We start from the raw sequence: 26,058 nt of genomic DNA, 5'->3' as shown, positions 1-26,058 counted from the left end.
TGAAGCCAGAAAACCCAGAGGCTAATGATATCTGTTAGTTTTAAGGGTCATGGTAGCAGTCCTTATTCATTCACTCTTTCCTTCAACTAGTGCTTTTATTGTGCAACTATTCTGAATCAGGATTGTAGTAGGCCTATGTATGTAGTGCAAGCAAAACAGACATAGGTCTTACTTTGATGGCACTTGCAATCTATTAAGGGAGACAGATAACAGACAAGTTTAGCTTGTTTTTTCATGTTTTTTTAAAGCCAAATATATAGCCATAGAATTTGTTAAGGGTCATGAAGGATGTGATCAGAACTCAGCAATAGTGGGTAATACGCTGGTACAGAGGAAGAGGACTTACGTCCTAAGCAGAATGCAGGGAAGGCTTTTCTAGGTAGGTGACACTAAACTGAAACCTGAAGGATGAGAAGAAACTGTCCCTAAGAAGCAAGGTGGGGATCAGGGAGAGAGTGCGCAAAAGCCCCAAGCAAGAAAAGGCCTGATGTACTGTAGGTGAATAGTGAAAAAACGCCAGTATGGCTTAGGGTGGATTGGGACTATGGTGAAATTGGAAAGGGAGGCTTGTCAGCAATGGAAAGGAGCTGGGATTTTATCTGAAGTAAATTTTATTTACAAAGTGATTAAAGAGTTTTTAGCACGAAAGAAAGATAGATGAATTTGTGTTTTTAATGACCACTTGGGCTACTCCGTAGAGAATAATGGCTAGACTGGAGGTGGGACACAAGATATAGGAGATGGGGTTAGTAGGAGACGATGATATTTATCTCCTTGTATGGAGGATGGTATGGTGTGGGTGAAGGGGAGGGAAGAGCTGGTGGTGATAGTGTGCATGCAAAAACAACAGAGGCTGGTGACAGCTTGAACATGGGGGTGAGGAGCCGAGAAGAATGATAGCAAGGTGTGATGCTTCTGAAGATCAGTGGGTGATGGTGTCTGTCTTTGTCCTTTGGGGCTTGCTATAACAAAGTACCACAGACTGGGTGGCTTATACACAGCAGAAAATTACTGTTCACAGAGTGGTGACTCGAAGTCCAAGAACTTGGTGCTACCGTAATCAGAATGAGGGCCTTCTTTCAGGTTACAAATTTCTCATATCCTCACACGTAAGAAGAGACAAGGGCACTAATTTCATACAAGAGGGCTCTGCCTTTGTGACCTAATCAGATCCTGAAGGCCCCACCTCCTAACACCATTGCATTGGGCTTTGGGATTCCAACATGCAAAAGAAATTTAAAAGTTAAATATTGTTTTTAAATTGCTCTCTAAATCTTCCCAGATTTATGCTGCCTTGCTTCAAGACATTTTTTAAAAAATTCTTTGAAGCATGCATGCAATTGAATTAATCTTGGTTATAGTATTTATAGTATTTGAATGTCAGAAATGCCAATTACAAAGTTTACTTGATCAAAATAAACGCTATTTATCCGTAGACTTATTGGAATAATTTGCCAGGTTAGAGTTGGAGATTGTAAAAAAGGGTCAGAATGTATAAACTGCAATCAAACAGAGAGAAATTTAGGCCTGTGCTCGGACCAACCTGGGAGACTCTCATGTGTTCTGGAGGTCAGACTCCCTTTGTGCCCAGCATGCCTTATACATTTTCCATCAGGCATAAGGTTTCTCAAGAGACATCCCCTCACTCTCTTTCCATGACTTCCAAGATGTCCTGAGCCCACAACAGTCCTTCAGCAGCTCTCCTTGTCCCGCTCCACTCCCGATGGTCATGGCTCTTCAAAGATCTACCTTTGTTGTGCTCCTTGGCTTCTGTCCCTGTGAGTCTGAGGAGAGGTGATTCCTTGTAGAGTATCCTGGGAACCTGCAATACGAACTTTAGATACCAAGAATACTAGTATACTTGATACTAATTAGCACATCACTGTTCAGCCACATAGGAAGAGAGAGAAAAAGGGATCAGAAAACGATTCATTCCTTGGCTTCTGAGTTGGTGTGTAACTCTTTTCTTTTCCACATTACTTTAGGGAGAAAATCCATTACATTCGGACGGAGGGTAATAATGGACTTGAAAAGTTGTCCTGTGATGCAGATCTAGTTATTTTGCTGAGGTAAGAGGCTAAGCCTGGAGCAATTCTGGAAAAACATCTGGAAAAGCTGCCCTGGGCAGTTCTTCACTACAGTCCGGCTGAAACTCACCATTTGCTCTAGAAGTTTCTAGTGACCATGACTGAAAAGGGCCCCCATCTGGTACATGCCATCCATTGCCTTCTTCACATTTACAGTTCAGGTAGCAAGAGCTGAATATAGTACTTGATAGAGACTTTGTTGTAATATTAATTAGGGTTTAAAATAACAGAAAAAAATAACACTGAGAATTTACTGAGATGTGCCTATCTTTTAAATACTATGTAGTATGCGAATGTGAGTGTTTCTGTTGCTTTGTGAGGACTGTAACCGCTATTACGCTAATTCATGAGTACTCTCTCGTTGACAGAGAATAAACTCTTTTTTTTTTTTTACTTTGCAGTCTATTTGAAGAAGAGATTATGTCCTACATCCCCCTGCAAGCTGCCTTCCACCCTGGGTACAGCTTCTCTCCCCGCTGTTCACCCTGCTCCTCACCTCAGAACTCCCCAGGTAACTTGGGAAGCTGGCAGTGTACCTCCTGTAAGTGGCCACCTGTGTTTCTACCAAATGATGGTGAAAGAAGGACGATTGTATGCTTGCCTGTCTCTCTGCCACCTGTTTTTGTAATGCCCCAAGACTTGAATGCCTTTTACATTTCAAATGGTTTGAATTTTTTTTTTTTGCAAAACCAGTATTTCATGACATGTATAAATTATGTGAAATTCAAATTTCAATGCCTATAAATAAAATTTTAGTGGAACCCAATCATAGTTGTTTAAGTATTTTTAATGGCAACTGTCATACTACAACAGCAGGTGTGAGCAGTAGTGACAGAGACCATATGGCCCTAAAACCCTAAACTATTTACTATCTGTCTGCCAGACCCCTGCTCTAAATTTCTATTACATTCCAAATGCATTCTATAAGAACTTAAAAGAGGCCCAGCTAGCGTGGCTCAGTGGCTGAGCATCAACCTATGAACCAGGAGGTCACGGTTCGATTCCTGGTCAGAGCATATACCTGGGTTGCAGGCTCGATCCCCAGTGTGGTGCAAGAGATAGCCAATCAATGATTTTCTCTCACCATTGATGTTTCTATCTCTCTCTTCCTCTCCTTTCCTCTCTGAAATCAATTAAAATATATATTTTTTAATTTAAAAGGGAAGAGCCCTTTATGAAACCTTCATCCTTATGACTCAGAATGTTAATAGATATCAATTTTGGCAACTTTTCTCATGTTGTAAAGACGTTACTAGGATATATGATTAGTAAGGAACACCATACGTCCCCAGAAAGATGTCAAAGAGTTTTCTCACATGGTATGAAATGGTTCCCCTGAAGTTTTATTTCCTTTTTTTTTTTTATTAAGGTATTATATGTGTCCATATCTTACCATTGCCCCCCACCCCCACCCCACTCCCATATATGCCCTCCCCCCCAATGTTTTGCATCCGTTGGTTACTCTTATATACATGCATATAAGTCCTTCAGTTGATCTCTTATTTCCCCCACCTCTTCCTAACCTTCCCGCTGTAATTTGACAGTCTGTTTGATGCTTTACTGCCTCTGTATCTATCTTTTTGTTCATCAGTTTATAATGTTTTTCATTATCCCCAAATGAGTGAGATCATGTGGTATTTTTCTTTCATTGACTGGCTTATTTCACTTAGCATAATGTTCTCTAATTCCACCCAGGTGCCTACAAATGGTAATAATTCCTTCTTTTTTATGGCAGCATAGTATTCCATTGTGTAGATGTACCATAGTTTTCTGATCCAGTCATCTGCTGACGGGCACCTAGGCTGTTTCCAAATCTTAGCTATTGTAAATTGTGCTGCTATGAACATAGGGGTGCATATATCCTTTCTGATTGGTGTTTCTAGTTTCTTAGGATATATTCCTAGGAGTGGGATTACTGGGTCAAATGGGAGTTCCATTTTCAGTTTTTTGAGGAAATTCCATACTGTTCTCCACAGTGGCTGCACCAGTCTGCATTCCCACCAGCAGTGCACGAGGGTTCCTTTTTCTCCGCATCCTCGCCAACACGTTTTATTTCTTTATTAGAATGAATTTACTCATGATACAAAAAATCTTTGTCAATATTTTTCATTCCTAATGAGGAAATATATATTAAACTGTGTATGGAAAAAGGAAGATACTATTTTCTATGTTCATCAAAACAATTAACTTAACTAAAAACCATACCCCCAAACATGACCAGATATTGGAGACTTTCCCACCATTTGTTAGTTAGCATTATCACATTGTTGAGGCCTCGGGGTAACCCAATTTTTATATAACTTTAAAAGTAAAGGAAGTTAGTTTGAAAAATCTGGTAACTTTTTATCTCACAACCTCAAGAGTCAGAGTCCAGGTTTGGCTTCTGAAGCAGATGAAGAAAATCAGAACAGAATTTAGCAAAATGCTCTGTCCCTCAAAAGGGGTGTGTCAGTATCACTCAATACTGCTATAGGTCGCTAAAACTAGAATGTTTTTTAGTTTGACTCCTCCAAGTCATGTCACTTGAAACTGTCTCTTAGAGGTGTTTTTATTTATTGTTAACCTCAGTTTTTAAGTCAGTATCTCTGTTGTTACTTCCTCCAAACAAGTGTACCAATGACATTGTTGAAGAAATGCCTAATGCATGCTACCTGTGACTTACAATGTAATTGAGGTGCCATTGTTACAGAAAACCGAAGAAGAACAAAGCAATACCTAGAGAGATGGAGTTACATTTATTACGCGCGGGTCCAGAGGAGAATGTCTCTCAAATTCTGGGCCCCAACATGCAGGAATTTTCCCTATTTATATGTTTTTACCTTCTTTGTCTCCCAAATATGGGGTGTTTCCAGCCCCTTTTGCAAGTTCTTAAAGAGCCCGTATGTGCTGGGGCCTCGAGACCTCAACCAGAGGCCTGGCCTGGCACCAGCACTGATAACCTTGTCTGGGGAAGGTTTAATGGCCTCTCTGAAGTGGGAGTAGTCTTAGCAAGCAAGAATTTACAGAAGCTAAATAGCAGGGCTAAAATTTCAAACAGCAGTATTTATATAAGATGGATGCTTCACCATGACCTAGGGAAAGGTGGAGCAGAGCTTTGTCAGAGCCAGAACGATTGTCTCCAATGTGCACAGGGTGACTTACTTTTTGGGAGCAGAGCCTTCCATTTGGAGAAGCTGTTGGTCTACTCTAGATGGTGATCTGCCATTTTGTTGTAGAGATTGTCCCAGTCTTGTAACCTGTCTACACTTTGGTCCAAACTTTGGCAATAAAGTATGATTTTAACATCACTATATGTGAGAGGTATCATATTGGAAATGGAAAAAGAAGAGACAGTAAAGAGTGATTTGCTAAATGAGATATATTTGGATAACTTTTATAAAAAGACTCAACTTTCCTGATAGAGAAATTACTGATGCCATAAGTCCAAGCACTCACCCAGTTCATTTTGTCAGAGGACTTAATTATTTATCCTCTTGGCTTTGACGATAGGGTCCTAGATTATGTAATCCAAATATAGTGATATTAAGTTTTACAATTCCCATTTTCTAGACTTTTATGAAGTTAACCTGGATGCTACAGAGATTCAGAATCATAGATATTTATGCCAAAGTACTTTGCAAAATGCATAGAAGTGACCATGGGGATAGTGGTAGTACCAGCAATAGTAAAAGATATTTGTCTTTCTCTGACTGGCGTATTTCACTTGGCATATTAATCTCCAGGTACCTTCATGCTATCTCAAAGGGTAATAGATCCTTCCATTTTAGCATCAATATCAATATACTTAGAGAAATACAACATATGCATATATTACAGCTGCCTCATTAGAGTTACAATCACTTCTTATAATATAGTGACTTACAAAAAAAGTTTAATATAGTTTTGTTTATGTTGTTTTAGATTACTTAAGTGCAATTAAGCCAAGAAATATGCTCACCAAAGAATTTTGTAAGAGAAATATAACTTGAAATATAGTGGAAGACAAATATTTCTTGTCAGCAGAATTTTTTCTGTATTATATTATTTCTACTTATTGTAAACGTAATTGAAGGAGTAATGGAAATTAAGGGAAACTTCTTGGAGAAAAAAATATGAAGACACATGAATACGCCTCTGGTCGGCCCTTCCTCTACCGCTGCTCTATGTGTTTGCTCTTTGATAAACAGTGTTGACCTTCAGCCCATGTACTTCTCTCTGCAGGTTTACAGAGAGCCAGTGCAAGAGCCCCTTCACCCTACCGGAGAGACTTTGAGGCCAAGCTCCGTAATTTCTACCGAAAACTGGAAGCCAAAGGATTTGGTCAGGGTCCAGGGAAAATTAAGTAAGTGCTCCAGTACTTGACACTGAATTCAGATGGTAGCTTTTTTTTAATCTTTTTCCCATTTAAACCTTTGTAATATTATTTTGGAAATTGGATACTATGGTATAGTAAAAGTTATTTTCATAGTAAAGAGAAAGAAAAAAGTTATGAAGTTAAGAAGAAAGAAGAACAGAAGTTAAGAAATTGAAGAAGAGGCAGAAAGGGAAGGAAAAAGAGAAGGGCCAGAAAGAAAGAACAGTAAATTTCAGACAAAGGCATATGTAAAGTCAATGGTAAACCTTTTCAGAAAACAATGAATCTTGATCTAAATTAAAAAATCGTATATTCCTTTACTTTTTCTTGGGACATATCATTTAACTCATTAGTCAAATTCATGGGCTCTTTGTAACTTTGTAATAGGAGGTTAAGTAAAAAGCTGTGGGTTTTTCTCCTTCTGGGTTTTGTGTTTTTGTTTTGTTTTGAAAAGCCACACCCAAACTCAGGAATCCAATTGAAAAGATTTTTTTTTAATTGATCAAAAAAAATGCCAAAAGTAGTCCAATAGGATGGAATGTATCTATAATAATAAAAGCATAATATGCTAATTAGACCGGACAGCCGAACAACCTTCCGGACATCATTCTGGATGAAGCTGCAGCAGCAGAGGCAGAGGCAGAGGTGGTTAGGGGCGATCAGGAAAGCAGGCAGAGGCGGTTAGGGGCGATCAGGCAGGCAGGCAAGCAGTTAGGGGCGATCAGGCAGGCAGACGAGTGGTTAGGGGTGATCAGGCAGGCAGGCAGAGTGGTTAGGGGCGATCAGGCAGGCAAGCAGTTAGGAGCCAGTGGTCCCGGATTGCAAGAGGGTGCAGGCTGGGCTGAGGGACCCTCCCCTCCATGTACTAATATTGTGCACCGGGCCTCTAGTCTAATTATAAAAGCATACACATTGTCCTTGTGCTGACAATGGTTTTAAAAGAATGTTTTTTAAAAGTCCATCTCTCAACTGATGGAATCTGCACATTCATGGAGAGTCTAGGGAATGAGACCTGGGCACTCATGACTCACCTAGAATACTGTCCAACGGCAGAGCTTCGAGCCACTACTCATCACCCATGTGGCTTTTACTCCTTCCTAGGCTCATCATTCGCCGGGACCACTTGTTGGAAGGAACCTTCAATCAGGTGATGGCCTATTCCCGGAAAGAGCTCCAGCGAAACAAACTCTACGTCACCTTTGTTGGAGAAGAGGGGTGAGGCACCAGTAGTTTTATGCAGACACCTCAATGTGGTGGACCAAGCCCCTGGATCTTGGGTGATTTTTCTCAAAAAGAAGCAGGTTGCCTCTAAGCCTTTGCCCCAAAGTGATTCTAATTGTGGCCTTCTAGGAGGTCTTTCTCCAGGTATTGCCAAGCTTGAGATTTCATGTTCTTTAAAAACCTAACATTATTGGCAGGGACTAGAGTCTGAGGTACATGATCAAAGTCTAAAACAAAAATACAGCCCTAAACTACTGGATCTTCACTTTTTCAAGTGGTGTACACTTTTGAGTATCTGATCAAAAAACTCTTCCTCCTAAATTGCACATATAAAACTATATACCAAATTTGTTATATGATTTGAGTGGCTTCATGGAAAATCATCTCAATCATAGAGGGCAAACCCACCTAAGAGGGAATATCAGAATGAACTTGGAAACTTCTTAATTCACACATATGCACATATGTGCACATACACACACTGTCACAGGAAATTCTCTTGTGCCTCCCCCAACAACGTCTTTGTTTTTAATGGGCCAGCTGTGTGTTTTATTCAACAGTTGTTATATAATTTAAAAAACAAAAAAGAGGAAAGGTTAAGGAACATTGCTGTAAGAGTTCTCTTATGGAAATCTGAGTGAGAACTTCCCCAAACCAATGACCACATCCTCATTTTTCTATGGCAAATTAATACTTCCATTGGCTTCCACTCAAAAGAGCCAAGGCTGCTCTTGACATTTCCCAGTACTGACTCTGAAAGAGCACACTAGCACCCAGATAGAGGTAAGTCCCTTGCTTCCTGTTCATAATAGATTCCCGGGCCTCTGCTTCCTTCGCAGCCTGGATTACAGTGGTCCTTCTCGAGAGTTCTTCTTCCTTTTGTCTCAGGAGCTCTTCAACCCTTACTACGGACTCTTTGAGTATTCTGCAAATGATACTTACACGGTGCAAATAAGTCCCATGTCTGCATTTGTGGAAAACCATCTAGAATGGTAAGATCTAGAATTTTTGCTTTCTTATGTTTGAAAGTTTTAGTCTTTCTTAGTCAGAGGGCAACAGTTTTTAGAGCAGTGGGCCAGAGAGAATGAGGGGTGATGAGAGTGAATAGCAAAGCACTAGAAAGAAGACTTTCTGTTAGTCTTAATCCAGAATACAAAATAAATACTAAAGACACTGCAAATTTATTGACCACTTCAAATTTATGTAAGAAACAGTAATTGCCTTCTGAGGTGACACTAAGGTAAGTACACATAGGTCCTAAATGTTGATAATTCTCCTAAAATTAGGAGTCCCCAGTGGAGGCTCCTTGGAGATATATATGGGTTTAAAACTCTTTGACACTTGTACACTTATGGACCAATAGCTTTAGCACTGTGGACATCAGCTTCTATATCTTATTGTAAAATAAGGCTGTTGAGTCACATGATCTCTAAGTGTCTTTCTGACTCAAAATTCCAGTTATCTCTTTGGTTTTCTCCTATTGAGGCATCTATTACCACTTACTGCTATGTGTAAGAAGATAAGTATTTTCAATTCTGTACAGTTCTGTAGGTGAGATACTTCAAGTATTAGAAGCCCCCAGAAATCTGCATGGGAAATGAAGTATGCATGCACTTTCTTGCTGTGTCTCCACAACACCTGATTTGAAAATTACCCCTGCTCTCACTGCAGGAGTTCCAGGACTTCATAAGGAAATGAGTTGTGGAAATTGCTAGTGTGATTGTTGTGACATTGTTTACTTATGATATGTTGCAATGGCTGCTGGTGATGGGAGTTTCTGAGGTGATACCTGGGCCTACTGGACTTACAGGCCAAATTCCTATATTTTGGTTTTGTAGCATCAAATAACCCACCTCTGCCAAGGTGTATAGCTATTGCCATGCCAGCTCTCTTCAAATAGTCTCAGCTCTGTAGTTCTTGAGCTGAGGCAGGAATGAATCTGCATCAAGCATTTGACACAAGTGATAAAACAAGAGTTGTCCTTCTCCTGTCATTTCTTTTCCTGTCACTCTCAATAAAGCGATGAAGAAACCTATGAGACAGAAACACAAAAACAGGCAGACAGAGCAGGCAAGATATTGCAGGGAAATTATGACCCTGAGATGTGAATGCCAGCTCTTACTTAAGTCACATTTAGACAGGGTTAGGGAGTGCTATAACCAATATAAGAATACATATGTACACAGATTATACTTAATATAATCCCTCAGTTATCTCTTAATTTGTGAGCATGACATTTAAGATGGCATCATCGAGGCCATGAATTGGAATCTGCAACCAAAAAAGGAATATTTTCATCAAATATCATACCATATAGCACCATGCTAGATGTTGTGGGGATACTTTTACTAATTTAGCAATTATAAATTAAGCACATACTATATGCTGGGAGGATACAAAGATGAAATGAGTAAGATTTCTTCCCTGAAAGAGGTGTAGTAGGAAGAACACATAAATGAACCAATAATTATAATACAAAATCGTAAGTCACCCCAATAAATTCAATAAGGAAAAAAGCTCCCAACAAACAATGTCCTGGACTGGATGATTTGAAAGGTAAATGTTACAAAACATTCAAAGAAAATCTAACACCTATCCATCTCACACTACTTCAAACATGTCAAGAGGAGAAAAGATTCTAAAGCTTATTTTATGAGGCCAGCATTATCCTAATACCAAAACCAAAAAAAGACACCACAAAGCAAGAAAATCATAGGCCAATATCTCTGATAAACATAAATGCTAGTATCCTCAACAAAATATTAGCAAAATGGATCCAGCAGTACATTAAAAAGATCATACACCATGACCAAATGTGATTTATTCGGAGATGCAAGGTTGGTATGATATCTACAAATTAAAGAACATGATACACCATATAAACAAAAAGATACAAAAATTACATGATCATGTAAATAGATGCAGAAAAGCATTTGATAAAATCCAACACCAATCTATAATAATAAAAGCGCAATATGCTAATTAGACCAGACAGCCAAATGACCTTCGGATGTCCTTCCGGACCACCTTCTGGAAGAAGCTGGGGCTGCAAGGGCCAAGGCAGCCATGGCGGCTGCAAGGGCCGAGCCCCTTACATAAATTTTGTGCATCGGGCCTCTAGTTTATAATAATCACTCTCAGCAAAGTGGGAATAGAGAAAACATACCTCAGTGTAATAAAGACCATATATAACAAACCCACAACCAACATCATATTCAATGGGCAAAAATTAAAAGCATTTCCCTTAAGATCAGCAAAGTGACAGAGAGTCCACTTACAGCACTCTTATTCAACATAGCACTGAAAGTCCTAGCAGAACAATCATACAGTAAGAAAAAATAAATGATATCCGAATTGGAAAGGAAGAAGTAAAACCACCATTATTTGCAGATGACATGATACTATACTATAAGAGCACCCTAAAGACTACACCAAAAAACTATTAGATTTAATAGATGAATTTGGCAAAATAGCAAGATACAAAATTAACATCCAGATATTGATGACATTTTTATATACTGATGTTCATATTTCACAGATGTACAACATATTCCAAAAATGTATATGAAAACAAAAATTAACACCAAATACCCACAGCAATCTTGAGAAAAAGGAGCAAAGTTGGATAGATTACAGTTTTGGATCTCAAATTATACTACAAAGCCATTGTAATCAAAACAGCCTGATACTGGCACAAGAGCAGGCATATAGATCATTGCACAGAGACCCCAGAAACTGACCCATGCCATTATGGTAAATTAATATTTGACAAAGGAGGCAAAGCATACAATGGAGTAAAGACAGTCACTTCAATAAGTGGTGTTTGGAAAATTACACAGGTACATGGGGAAAAAATGCTTCTATACCAACTTGCACCATGCACAGGAATAAACTCAAAATGGATAAAAAACTTAAATGTAACTTGTGAAACAATAAAAATAGGAAGTAAAATCTCAGACATCTCATGTAGCAGGATTTTCACTTTTACACCTCCTAGGGCAAGAGAAACAAGGGAAAAATAAACAAGTGGGACTATACCAAACTAAAATGTTTCTGCACAACAAAGAAAACCACCCACAAAATTAAAAGGGAACCCACTGAGTGGGAAAACGTATTCACGGCTGGAGGCTCCGTGTATTGCCTACCACAGTGGGATTCTGTGTAATTCTTCCCACTGACTTTGAGCTCAACTGCGTTATGTATTAGACACACATAACCTTCAGGTGGTTTCTCCGGGATGCTTTAATAGGTAAGGATGCATGGTCTAGAAAACTGTCCATGGCCTTGGGTTTAGGTCTTCCTCAGAGTCAATGTGGGCTGTTTATCCATAATTCCCCTTCACCAGTGTTTTTCTTCTCTTGGCTTCTTATACTCTCAGGTCTGAAAAGAAGATCCTGGCAAAATTACTCTATTCTGGTAACTGGGGGAGAGAAGAGTTCCTTTAGTACATACCAAGCACATAGGTATTGTTTATGGTAAAGAACAAGGAGGAGAATGTGCCTCCCATGTGTCATCAATTGATTCCTTAAGTAGCTTAAGATGAGTGCTATAAAGAAACACATCAAATAAAGGCACAAATTAAAATGTTTAACTGTAAATTTCTACCTGCCCTTAAATCTCCACCTTGTTTGTGTTCCAGGTTCAGGTTTAGTGGTCGTATCCTAGGCCTGGCTCTGATTCACCAGTACCTGCTTGACGCCTTCTTCACAAGGCCCTTCTATAAGGCACTCCTGAGACTGTAAGTGTATTGCAAACCAGAGTTGGTCTGGCCCCACCTGCAGGACAACAGGTGCTGGCCTCCCTAGTCCCTCTAGCCCTTTTGTCCCTATTTTGACTAACAATTCCTATTAAGTTTATTGTAGTTCATTTTTCTGAGTCCTTAGATATCACATAAACCTTTTAGTACAATAAAAAGGCATTTGGACGTGTTATGCAAGCACAGTACAAGCCTATTATAACATTACTAGAGGCCCGGTGCATGAAATTCGTGCACGGGGAGGAGGTGTCCCTCAGCCCAGCCTGCACCCTCTCCAATCTGGGACCCCTCGAGGGATGTCCGACTGCCCGTTTAGGCCCGATCCCACCACCAGGATCGGGCCTAAACAGGCAGTCGGACATCCCTCTCATAATCCAGGATTGCTGGCTCCCAACTGCTCACCTGCCTGCCTTCCTGATTGCCCCTAACCACTTCTGCCTGCCAGCCTGATCACCCCCTAACCACTCCCCTGCCAGCCTGATTGATGCCTAACTGCTCCCCTGCCAGCCTGTTTGCCCCTAACTGCCCTCCCCTGGAGGCCTGGTCACCCCTAACTGCCCTCCTCTGCAGTCCTGGTCCCCCCCAGCTGCTCTCCCCTATAGGCCTGGGTCCCTCCCAACTGCCTTTCCCTGCAGGCCTGGTCGTCCCCAACTTCCCTCTTCTGCCAGCTTGGTCACCCCTAACTGCCCTCCCCTGCAGGCTTGATCGCCCCCAACTGCCCTCCCTTGCAGGCCTGGTCCCTCCCAACTGCACTCCCTTGCTGCCCATCTTGTGGCAGCCATCTTGTGTCTACATGGGGGCAGGATCTTTGACCACATGGGGCAGCCATCTTATGTGTTGGAGTGATGGTCAATCTGCATATTATTCTTTCATTAGATAGGATAGAGGCCTGGTGCACGGGTGGGGGCCAGCTGGTTTGCCCTGAAGGGTGTCCCGGATCAGGGTGGGGGTTCCCTTGGGGTGTGGGGTGGCCTGGGTGAGGGGCCTGTGGTGGTTTGCAGTCTGGCCACGCCCCCTGGCGACCCAAGCAGAGTCCCTGGTATCTGGGGTTTATTTATCTTCTACAATTGAAACTTTGTAGCCTGGAGTGGAGCCAAGCCTTCTGCTTGCTCTGTGGTGGCAGCCATTTCTGTTGGGATTTATGTATCTTCTATAATTGAAACTTTGTAGCCTTAAGCAGAGGCCTGGGCCGGCCAGGGCTGCAGAAGCTTGGCTTCCTCCATCACCGCGGGCAACCCTAGCCTCCTGCTCTTTCCAGCTCCATGGCTGCTGCCATTTCTGTTTGGATTTATGTATCTTCTATCATTGAAACTTTGTAGCCTTGAGTGGAGGCCTAGGCCGGCAAGGGCAGGCGGAAAGCTTGGCTTCCTCCATCGCCGGGGAAACCCAAGCCTCCCTCTTGCTCTCTGTGGCCATAGCCATCTTGGTTGGGTTTATTTGCATATTCGCTCCTGATTGACTGGTGGGCGTGGCTTGTGGGTGTAGCAGAGTGATGGTTAATTTGCATATTACTCTTTTATTAGATAGGATATAGTGGATATGAATTAGTTTTCATAGATAATTATAGTTTGCATAAATAATTACAAACATTTTGTTAAATTACTAAGTCGTATGGATCTGTCTAAAACTCAGATGTTTTTAAATAATACTTTTTTCCAATTGCCGTGGAGAGTTCATGAGTCAATAATTATTTCATGTTTATTATTGTGGATGTTTTAATATTTTGTTTTTAAAAGAGTAAAAGATACATAAATATATTCAAAAGTATCACATGTTAGAACAAGTCTGTGTTGTTTTAGCCAGGAGTGGCATAAAGACATTTTGAAATGAGGTCTGGACAGCCATTTGTTTTACCTTTCTCCCTTTGAATGGACCCAGGCCCTGCGATTTAAGTGACCTGGAATATTTGGATGAGGAATTCCACCAGAGCCTGCAATGGATGAAGGACAACAACATCACAGATATCCTAGACCTCACTTTCACTGTTAACGAAGAGGTTTTTGGACAGGTTTGTAAGATGTGGGGCTTGGAAAAGAGATTTTGTTTTTTACTGTGAAAAATTAACATAACATAAAATTTACCATGTTAACTTTTAAGTGTATAGTTCAATATTGTTAAGAATATTGACATTGTTGTGCAACTATCCCCAGAACTTTTTCTTTTTTAAAACACTTTATTGTTCAAACTATGACAAATGTCCTCTTCCCTCTCCCCCCTCCCCCACCCCCGACCGTTGACCCATTCTACCCCACTCCCTCCCCCCTCCCCAGGCCTTCCCCACACTAATGTTTGTCCATGGGCTATGCATATATGCATATAAGTTCTTTGTTTAGTCTCTTCCCGTTCTCCCCTCCCCTTCTGAAATACATCATCTTGCAAACCTGATATCATACCCATTAAACAATTCCCCATTTCTCCTTCCCTGCACCTTATAAGCAAAATTCTACATTCTCTTTTTATGAATTTGGCTATACTAGATAACTCATATAAGTAGAATCATACAGTATTTTTAATTTTGTCACTGACTCATTTAACTTGACATAATGTCCTCAAGGTTCATCCATGTTATAGATGTGAAAGTATTTTCTTCTTTTGTAGGACTGGATAACATTCCACTTTGTGTATATATATCTGTTGATGGATACTTGAGTTGCTTCTACCTTTTGACTACTGTGAATAATGCTGCTATGAACATAGGTGTACAAATATCTATTTTGAGTCCCTGCTTTTAATTCTTTTGGATATACACCCAGAAGTGAGATTGCTGGATTATATAGTAACTAGAGGCCCAGTGCACAGATTCATGCTCCGGTGGGGTCCCTCAGCCTGGCCTGTGGGGATCGGGCCAAAACCAGCTCTCCAACATCCCCCGAGGGGTCCCGGATTGCAAGAGGGCACAAGCCAGGCCGAGGGACCCCACCGGTGTATGATCAGGGCTGGGGAGGGACCACAGGAGGGCTCCAGGGTGTGTCCAGCACCTCTTGTCCAGTCCCCATCGCTGGACCCCTACCAATTGGAGTGTCTGCCCCCTGGTAGTCAGGGCGTGTCATAGCGACTAGTCAAACTGTCGAATGAACAATCGGACACTTAGTATATTAGGCTTTTATTATATAGGATGACATAGTAATAGGATTTGATTTTTAAACTTAGAAAACAAGAAATTTTGTTTATTCAAAATTTAATTCTTTGAGCACTACATTTTTAAATATATTTTTATTGATTTCAGAAAGGAAGGGAGAGGGGGAGAGAGAGATAGAAACATCAATAATGAGAAGGAATTATTTATTGGCTGCCTCCTGCACACCCTCTACTGAGGATCAAGCCTGAAACCCAGGCATGTGCCCTTGACTGGAATCAAACCTGAGACCCTTCAGTTAGCAGGCCAACACTCTATCCACTGAGCCAAACCGGCTAGGGCTGAGCACTACATTCTTTAAAAGGCTGCCCATATCCTTTCCCTTCTTTTTCTCATTATGACATGGATCTACTTTATAGAGTTTTTGAAAAACAAGTATGATAATTGATTTAAAAAAAGCATTTTTGTAAAGTGTGTAATAATATGTAAAATATTTCTCTTATTTGTGCAACTACAAAAATTTTATAGCTAGCATCTAGATATTTAGTCCTCCAAAATTTATATTTCAATACTATTTAAATAAAGCTTCCCATTTGTTTTTCATCAGCATTTATGTAACACTGAATCTTCTGGGTTACAGTTTTATCAGGCTAACAATAGCCTGAGCAGATTTAACAATTAACGTTTTCAGAATATCATTTACAAGAGACCCAAACAGCCCATGACATATGGTAATTTGTAATAAGGTTGTTTTGAGAATTAAGTGAGGATACTTTATAAGTAACTTGCATGAATACGAACAATTTGCTGAATTTATGGGTGAGAGTTACCCACTGAACTTTGCAGTCCACACAGCACCCACATGTCAATCAAGAATCTTGAATAGGTCCTAGAAAATGTCAATATTCTGTTTTGTTTTATTTTATTTGTATAAACACACCTCTGAAGAATACTCATTTACATTTTTAAGGAAAAATTATTCTTTCTACCACTATGAAAAGCACATTTAAATATATTCAAAGTATATGATTCACTTTCCTGTCCTGCCATGTACTAGATGAATGTGTAAAATATGCTGTATTTTGTTCATAATTACTTTTAGCCCATCCTTTACATTTTCTCTACAGTAGAGGGTAAATTTGTAAAATAAATGCAACTTCTTAGAAAACTGTGTTAAGACAACTGGGTAGCAATAATAACATTTTTTAAGTTAGAATTCTAATTTAAATTATTACACTAAAATAAACTCCAGAGGGCTCCAGCCAAGATGGCAGCATAGGTAAACATAGTACTCGCCTCCTCCCACAACCACGTCAAAATTACAACTACACTACAGAACAACCATCATTCAGAACAGCCTGACATCGAGCTAAATGAAGTCTTGATTGATATTGGCCCATTTGTGTGTGGAGTCGACCCTCAGGCTTGCTGACTGAGATCAACCCCATCCACAGTGTAGGAGTTGTTGTGCAGGTGCTGGCCACACAAAGCAGAATTTGCCTCAGCATGAGATCTCCCTTTGAATATGTCACTTGTGAAGCTAATTGGGTCCTGCTTTGATGTTGTCTAAAGCTGGCCACTGGGAGTGTTCTGGAGTTTCTCTGGAGGGAGTCTGATCAGGCCTAGTGTCAGATGCTGCTTGTCACTAGACCTACACAATTTCTTTGGTGCAGTCTTGATATGGCTTTTTCTTGGTAATCCTTGGTTGTAAGACTTCTGTTCAGCTAATCTTCAGTTGGTTATTCAGGTTAATTTTTCTATTTTTTAGTTATAAATCCAGTTTGGTCCTGGGAGGTGGTGAGTGTAATATCCACCTAGTCTGCCACCACCTTGGATCTCCTGCCCATAACTTTTCTTGATGATTCAAACTTGTCCTAACAAACATGCATCACCATACTAAGTGGCAATGTCATTCTCTGTTTCTCTTCTCAAGTCAAGCTGTCATTCTTCAGTCACTATTTTGCCTGTCTCTGAAAACTGTCTGCCCACCCTATGCTATTTTGCTTCCAATGATTTTTAGAGAGAGTGGGAGGGAGGAGGAGAAACAGAAACATCGATGTTAGAGAGACACATCGATTGGTTGCCTCCTGCACAACTTAGGTGTGTGCCCTTGACCGGAATCTAACCCAGGACCCTTAAGTCCCCAGGCCGACTTTCTATCCACTAAGCCAAACCAGCTAGGGCCAGAATCTTTTTTAGTAACTTCCAGGAAAAGAAAAGAAGTAAGGAAGTATTAACACTGAACTGATGTGAAGAGGACTTTTTGTATCTAGTTCATCCACCTAAAATTTGTATGTCGTAGAGCTTAGGTAATAAGCATCACAATCTTTCTGTTTTCCTACAAGGTAACAGAAAGGGAGTTAAAATCTGGAGGAGCCAACACCCAGGTGACGGAAAAGAACAAGAAGGAGTACATCGAGAGGATGGTGAAGTGGCGAGTGGAACGTGGTGTGGTGCAGCAGACAGAGGCCCTGGTGCGGGGCTTTTATGAGGTAAGGTCCAGGCCTGACTGAAGAAGGCAGGGCTTTGGCTAAGGCCTTCATCACTGGACACAGCTTGTGAGGCAAAGGGAGAAGAACCAAGGCAGGCAAAGGGCTCAGCTCTACTCACCAGAGTGCAAGGTGGATAAGTGAGAGGTCAGAGTTCCCGGGAAACCCAACTCTTCTGGTGGATAAAAAAAATGCTCTCACAAAATTGGTGTTGGTGTGGCCCTGGTGTGCCACGTGTGAAAACATACAACATCTCCTGTCAAGATATGTGCATGTTGCATTTCCTTTCATTCAATGAAATTCAGATAAAAGAAGTGAAGTCATTGGAAGGCACTGTCCACTCTTACTAGATTTTTATTTTGTTACAGTGCCACTTTGTGTCATATAATGAATGCCAAGGCTATAAATCAAGGGGACAATGACAGCGGCTAGCCTTTCTGTGCACCAAAAATTGGCATCCTCAAACTTTTCCCGTTTATAAACAAGAGGCTGTAAATGTTTTTTCAGGGCTTGGGTCTTCTTTCCCTGCCATAGTGAAGTACAGTATGGTCACTGGCTCATCCACCACTGGTTTGGTTAAAGATGGTACCCACTATACATGTTCAATTGTGCCTGATACACATGACCAGGAGACAGAAAGCCAGAGTTCAGGACCCTAACAAAGCAGGTTCTCCCAGATCTTTGAATAAGGGATAATGGAAGTGAGGAAAAAAGGAAAGAAAAATATAATGCTTTTAATGCTCGTTCCTAGGAAATATGTTATAGTTTGATGTGGAAGAGAAGATACTTTTTAAGTGACGTGATAATACTAATAGCTATTGAGTCACTTCAAAGTGATTTAGACCTTTATGTCTTTAAAATGCAAGTTTTCTTGAAAATTTAAATGTGACTAGGAAAGTCAAGTCAGGTTTGTTCATAACAACATTGGGGTGGGCAGTATCAGAGGTAGTGAAAAGCATGGGGCCTTTTTTAAAAATATGTATTTTTATTGATTTCAGAGAGGAAGGGAGAGGGAGAGAGAGATAGAAACATCAGTGAGGAGACAGAATCATTGATTGGCTGCCTCCTGCATGCCCCACACTGGGGATCGAGCCTGCAACTTGGGCATATGCCCCAACTGGGAATCGAACCGTGATCTCTTGATTTATAGGTCAGTGCTCAACCACTGAGCCACGCCAGCCAGGCGGGCCAATGTGGGCCCTGTTTTGATTCCCAGCTTATGAATGGTTTGTATTTCAAAATGTGTAAGTCACAATAATAGCACATTGAAAAAAAAAGGTGTAAATGACGATCAGTTTCCCAGCTTAAACCACAGAAGTAATAATAATGAATAGAACTTTCAATGTGGTTGGACCTGTATGCTGAAGCCTAATCTGTATTTCAGGTCATAGACTCTAGGCTTGTCTCCGTGTTCGATGCCAGGGAACTGGAGCTGGTGATAGCTGGCACAGCAGAAATCGACCTAAATGACTGGCGGAATAACACCGAGTACCGGGGAGGTGAGCTGGCAGGGCTTGCGATGATATAGCTATCACAGATACAAGTCATCAGTTTTTTTTAAATTTTTGAGGTGAAATTGACATAATAAATTCACCACTTTAAAGTAAGCAATGCAATGGCTTTTAGTATGTTCACAATGTTGCTCAACCATCACTTTTAGCTAGTTCCCAAACATTTCCATTATCCCAAAAGGAAACCTGTACTCATTAAGCAGTTGCTCCCCATTCTTCACCGACCCTGGCAACCATCAATGTGCATTCTGTATCTATGATTTTACCTATTCTGAATATTTTACATAAATAGGGTCATTTTTGTAAATAGGTCTTTTTTGTGGTTGAATATATACACTGAGTGGCCAGATTATTATGATCTCTGAACGCATAATAATCTGGCCACTCAGTATGTGTGTATATATATATATATATATATATTAGAGGCCCGGTGCATGAATTCGTGCATGGGTGGGGTCCGGCCAGCCTGGCCAGGGGGAGGGGACATGGTCGGTTGGCCGGCCTGCCTGCTGGTCGAACTCCTGGTCGAGGGACAATTTGCATATTAGCCTTTTATTATATAGGCTATATACTGAGTGGCCAGATTATTATGCGTTCAGAGATCATAATAATCTGGCCACTCAGTGTATATATATCTATGTATGTCATCACTTTTTGAAGACTACAAAAACTTGCTCTTACTTTAATACATTTGTACTCATTAAGGTTCTTCTATATGCCTTCCTCCATCTTCCCACCTGAACCTTCCTTCAGCTGACAGTAATCCTGGTGGTCATCTCTGGCCTAACTCAGAGTAGATTCATCAGGGGATACCATCCTCCATGAGCCAGCTCCTGAGCTGGGTTGCATGCTGACAGGGAATTGTGTCCCACTTCCTATAGAATTGGCACCATCTTTACCTTAGTTTTTGTTTGCTACAAGAGTTCTGTGGTCTCTCCAAAACCAATTTCTAATCCCTCCTAACTATTCACCTTCACACTGCCAAACTAGTCTTCCTGGAACGTTATTTTCATCATGCTACTTCCCTACCCACAAAACAAGATCATTATTTATAGAAGAGTTCTTTGACAGTTTCAGTTTGAAAACCTTTTCTTTGTGTAACATATTACAGAGAAACTCCAATCAATACGAGAGAGAGAGAGAGAGAGAGAGAGAGAGAGAGAGAGAGAGAGAGAGAAGAGAGACCTACCTCCTCAGGCTACCTTATCTCCCCAATACACTCAGCCATGAGAAGCCTTTGTGGGACCTCTAGGCCCTTCTTATTCTGGTAGGAAAACCACTGACCTAAGGTATCAAGTCAAAATGTCTCTGGCTGTTAAGGACCTCTAACTTCCCCAGCAAGTTTCCTTTCAGTCCTCACCAGATCCCTGTCTATGCTAGTCGGCTTGCTATGTCCTCCATATTTCTTCCTCATTCTTGTTATTCTTTATTTCCCCCACCAGAAATGTTCTCCTCTTCCCCTCCACTCATACAAAGCATTCGCATATGTAACTCACACCTTACATCTTTTTTATGAAGGTTTTCCTGCTTCTACCTCATTCTACATTGATTTCTCCCACCTTTGAATGTCTCTTGCATTTGAAGTCAGCAGCAAATTATTTACCTTAGCTGAAACCGGTTTGGCTCAGTGGATAGAGCGTCAGCCTGCGGACTGAAGGGTCCCAGGTTCGATTCCGGTCTAGGGCATGTACCTTGGTTGCGGGCACGTCCCCAGTAAGGGGTGTGCAGGAGGCAGCTGATCGATGTTTCTCTCTCATCGATGTTTCTAACTCTCTATCCCTCTCTCTTCCTCTCTGTAAAAAATCAATAAAATATATTTTAAAAAAAAATTATTTACCTTAAGTAATTGATCCAAGCTTTGTCTCTCACCTGTACTGTAAGAGGGGCTCAATACTTATTCCATGGGCCCAACTCATCTCAGCCCATGGTTGGCCTGAGTGCAGCTGCTCCAGGGGTAGGTATCAATGGCTGCTGGAGAGCCCAGCATCTTCCACTCACCAAGCTTGCCCTTTATCTCCAGGCTTTCTTAAGTCCTAGACTCTTCCGTGGTATGTCGTTACCAAGATCTGACATCAGAAAAACAGGAAATAAAATAAAAGATTGTATTGCCCTAACCGGTTTGGCTCAGTGGATAGAGCGTCGGCCTGCGGACTGAAGAGTCCCCGGTTCGATTCCGGTCAAGGGCATGTACCTTGGTTGCGGGACACATCCCCAGTAGGGGGTGTGCAGGAGGCAGCTGATCAATGTTTCTCTCTCATTGATGTTTCTAACTCTCTATCCCTCTCCCTTCCTCTCTGTAAAAAATCAATAAAATATATTTTTTTAAAAAAGATTGTATTATAGAGGGTTTTGTCTCTTAAGGATCCTAATGATCTCTACTAAGTCTAGTCATTCCTTGTCTACATTTGTATGAGGCAGGAAATGACTGATGGGTTCCCAAACACCTCTAAGAACATCTCTCAGAACACATAATCATTTTTATAAAATGGGTACTTTCTAAGTCTGCTTTTGTTTTTAAAATTGACCAAGTTACACAAATTGTTGTAGACTTATCTACAGGCCATTACTACAGAAATCAGCAGATCAAAAGCAGCTGTTCTGTTCTTACCACACCTGATGTGTATTTCATCTCTCTATTCCCTCCCCTCCTTCCTCTTTTTCCTACTTCCTCTCATTCTCTCTCTTTTTGCTCCATTCAGGTTACCATGATGGGCATCTTGTGATCCGCTGGTTCTGGGCCGCAGTGGAGCACTTCAATAATGAGCAGAGGTTAAGATTACTTCAGTTCGTCACAGGAACATCAAGTGTGCCCTATGAAGGCTTTGCGGCCCTTCGAGGAAGCAATGGGCTTCGGCGTTTCTGCATAGAGAAATGGGGGAAAATTACATCTCTACCCAGGTATGAGGCTTTTGCCAACTTCAGGAAACCTGCTAAAGAGAGCAAAGTATACTTTTTTATTTGAGCTTGGGTGACCATCCTTTAGCATAGAATTCTTTTCTGGAACACTAAGTATTGTTATATGAATTACTAGAGGCCCAGTGCACGGATTCATGCACCTCTGGGGTCCCTCGGCCTGGCCTGCGGGGATCGGGCCAAAACCAGCTCTCCGACAACCCCCAAGGGGTCCTGGATTGCGAGAGGGTAGTTCTCAGGTGACACACCCGGAATTGGACTCCCTCCTCTCTGGTTCTAGGTATGTCACCCTAGACATACAGCTCAGCAGGTCCTACATTGAGCATCTGCCCCCTGGTGGTCAGTGCGCATCATAGCTACTGGTAAGAGCGTCTGCCCCCTGGTGGTCATTGTGCATCATAGCTAACCAGTCAGATGGTCGAAAGGTCAGATGGTCACTTAGGCTTTTATATATATTGAAGATTAGTGAAAGGTGCAGGTAAGAAGTCTCTGGGAGGTTAATTTAGACCATATTCTTAATGATTTTTTAATGATTGATAGTATTTGGGCTATAGTATCATGGTCCATGTGTCAGTTGTGGGAAACTTTCCAATCTGTGTGTAGCCCAATCAATTTAAAGAGGAATGTCTCCCCCTGGCAAGGTTGCAGGCTCAATCCCCAGTAGGGGACATGCAGGAGGTAGCCCATTGATGTTTCTGTCTCTTTCACCCTCTCCCTTCCTCTCTCTCTAAAATCAGTGAAAACATTTTTTTTTTAAAAGAAGAATGTCTTACCTGTTGGCAAGGAGTGTGGGGGAGAAGAGGCTAGAAGCCCAAAGTAACTCTTCCCAGCTCTGTGTATGTATTTCTACAACATATCACTTGATACTCTCTGTAGGGTAGTTGCTCAAATGTTGCAAATTTTTTTACTATGCTTTAAAACATGTGAGGATAGGACCACATATATGTCAGGTCTCTACAGTGACTGCTATATAGTAAGACATTGTGGGCCTTGGCTAAGTGGCTCAAAGTTGATTGGATCATCCTCCCATACACCAAAAGGATTCCTGGTCAGGGTTCAGTCCCCAATAGGGGCTTTTATGGGAGGCAACCAATATCTATCTCTTTCTCTCTAAAATCAATAAAACATATCTTCAAGTGAGGATTTTTTTAAAAGATATTGAGGAACTTATTGTGAGATAAATGCAGAAAGGGAGGCTCTAAGGATCCAGGTAATTTAACAGAATTAATTTCTTTCTTTTCTTTTCTTTTTTTCTTTATTGCTTAAGGTATTACATATGTGTCCTTATTCCCCCATTACCCCCCACCTCCCATTCATGCCCCCACCCCCCTGTTGTCTGTGTCCATTGATTAGGCTTACATGCATGCATATAAGTCCTTTGGTTGATCTCTCCCCCTTACCCCCACCCTCCCCTACCTTCCCTGAGGTTTGACGTTCTGATTGATGTTTCTCTGTCTCTGGATCTATTTTTGTTCATCAATTTATGTTGTTCATTATATTCCACAAATGAGTGAGATCATGTGATATTTATCTTTCTCTGCCTGGCTTGTTTCACTTAGCATAAATGAATTTCTTTTAACATGAGTTTTAATCCCAACACTTACTGGGTCTTGTCTATGCCACATTGAGTAGCATAAACCTGGTCAGTGAAATAAGAAGCAGCAAAAAGATACTTCTTTATAGGTACTATTATAATAAATACTGCTCAAAAAACAGAAGAAAAGATTGATCCATATTATTTTCTTGTACTGATATTTTCTAATTATTAAAGAAGATTCGCATTATAGTCAGCTCTATTTCTACATGGCCTCCCAAATACCTTTGCTGAATTCCTGTTATGGAAGGATTTACTAAACTATTATTTTCATAGCCTTCTCAGATTTGACATTCCCAGAGTGTCCTGAAGACAATTCCACGATTTGGAGGCCCAGAAAACAGAATCCATGCCAAGCTGATTAATAGCAGCCTAAAGCTTTGGTGCAGCTTTCAGCCCTGGATTTGCCCACAGAATGCAGCAGACCCTCACTGTTCATTTGCATGATTCTGCCGAAAGTTGGACCTACTGAATTAAGTCTGGCAAGAAAATAAGCCCAAAAGGGCAAGCTTTCCATTTGTCTATTTTAATAATAGCTTTGCAGGCTGCAGTCATCAGGAGACATCCTGCTATGGTTTTAGAGACATGAGATTGAGTGACCATTTGACAATCGCTTACCCCCATAGTGCACCTTGAGGAGGGCTGAGATACAACAAGGTACCTGCCCAGAGGGGCTTACAGTCTAGGGAGTAAAAGAGCCTGGTAGTAAGACATTACAATACGAGGTAGAATCAGAGGGGCACTAAGAAGGAAAAGTAAAAGCAAGTAGAACAAAGAACTAACCCTGACTGAGACCAAAGGAGATGTCACACGAAACGCTGGCATTTAGGTGAGCACTGAGGGGCAGTGAATGGGTGGAGGGGAATTCCCGGCTGAAGCAGCAGCATGAGCAAGGCCTGGGGGTGGGAAATGGCCAGATTTTGTTCAGACGTTTTTAGGTTACAAACTGAAATTTATTTAAGGGGGTTCATCAAGGCTGTAGATAAAAGTAATTATTGAAGAAATTCTGGGTGTTCAGACTGGGTCTTGAAGAAGTGCCATTGGCTACTGCTTTCAGTTTACTCCCAGAAATTATCTTTGACAGAATTAATGTATTTTGTAAATATGGGATATTTTTCTCTATAATATTTTCACTCATGGAGTGATAGTTAAAAGGATCAGAGGAAGAAAACCAAGAAGATTATGCCTGCTCATATCTTGCTCTAGGCTAATTCAGCAAGTTCCAAATGCACACTTGGGATGTTTCTGCCCCACTTACTTTAGTTAGCCATAGCCCTGAGTATGTCCTAGTTTCAATCTTTGTAGACATAGAGAAGAACCACTGTAACTGTTATCCTGCTCAATTTACTGAGTACTCTTCCACTTCTACTCAAACGCATAAGCTTGGGTAAAATATTTTCTTCAGAAGTCAATTTAGGCCTATTTGAATCTTAGTTAATAATCTGAGACCTCTGCTAATCTTGGCCTATGTTTACATTTCTTTCCAGTTAAATCCCTAAGGTGATATACCCTATTATCCTGTTCCCACACTTGGTTTCCCAAGGCCAAAGAGAAAGCTGTTATCAAAAGAAGGAAGAATGGATGCTGGGAGGCAAAAACAACAACATTCTCCCCAATTCTCCTTGTGCAGGAAAACCACCTTCCCTCTCCCCCAAACAATCGTCCCCATTCCCTGAGCACTGCATCAGCCTGATCACCGGGACTCTGAAAACAAAGTTATAAATAATACACAACTCTGCTGGGGAGCTTGTCATTTAAAAGAAGAGTTTAATATCCCCAAAAAATTCTAATGAAGGAAAAATGTTATTTTTTGGTTAGGATTTTGTTTAGTTTTGTCTATATGTATGTTTGTTTTGTGATTTTTAAAATTATTTTATTGTTATTTTATATATTTTTTTTATTTTATAGTGCCCTTTTCTGTGCTGGTTGGCTTCTCAAAACACCATTTCAAATTACCACCCCTTCTAGGGAGAAAAAGGCATTCAATTAACCTTCAGCTGCACCCATCTACCTTTCTTCCTACTTTAGTACAGGACAGTGGTCGGCAAACTCATTAGTCAACAGAGCCGAATATCAAC

General features: G+C 40.9%; 1 protein-coding gene across 8 annotated transcripts in view; it reads left to right on the top strand.

The window, feature by feature from the left end:
- HECW1 (HECT, C2 and WW domain containing E3 ubiquitin protein ligase 1) overlaps positions 1-26,058 on the top strand; it is a 156,840-nt gene that overhangs the window by 126,734 nt on the left and 4,048 nt on the right. For all 8 annotated transcript variants that reach the window (XM_080666300.1, XM_080666296.1, XM_080666302.1 and 5 more), the window contains 10 exons: positions 1,986-2,069; positions 2,489-2,598; positions 6,288-6,408; positions 7,522-7,635; positions 8,481-8,633; positions 12,281-12,379; positions 14,276-14,405; positions 17,819-17,965; positions 19,347-19,461; positions 22,173-22,371. In XM_080666300.1, coding sequence (XP_080522426.1) covers positions 1,986-2,069; positions 2,489-2,598; positions 6,288-6,408; positions 7,522-7,635; positions 8,481-8,633; positions 12,281-12,379; positions 14,276-14,405; positions 17,819-17,965; positions 19,347-19,461; positions 22,173-22,371 — 1,272 coding nt within the window. The remainder of the gene's footprint in view (positions 1-1,985; positions 2,070-2,488; positions 2,599-6,287; positions 6,409-7,521; positions 7,636-8,480; positions 8,634-12,280; positions 12,380-14,275; positions 14,406-17,818; positions 17,966-19,346; positions 19,462-22,172; positions 22,372-26,058) is intronic.

The sequence above is a fragment of the Plecotus auritus genome (assembly GCF_963455305.1).
Source record: "Plecotus auritus genome assembly, chromosome: 4".
Classification (NCBI taxonomy): domain Eukaryota; kingdom Metazoa; phylum Chordata; class Mammalia; order Chiroptera; family Vespertilionidae; genus Plecotus; species Plecotus auritus.
The sequence above is the reverse complement of the archived record's forward strand: the minus strand, read 5'-3'. Positions and strand labels throughout refer to the sequence as shown.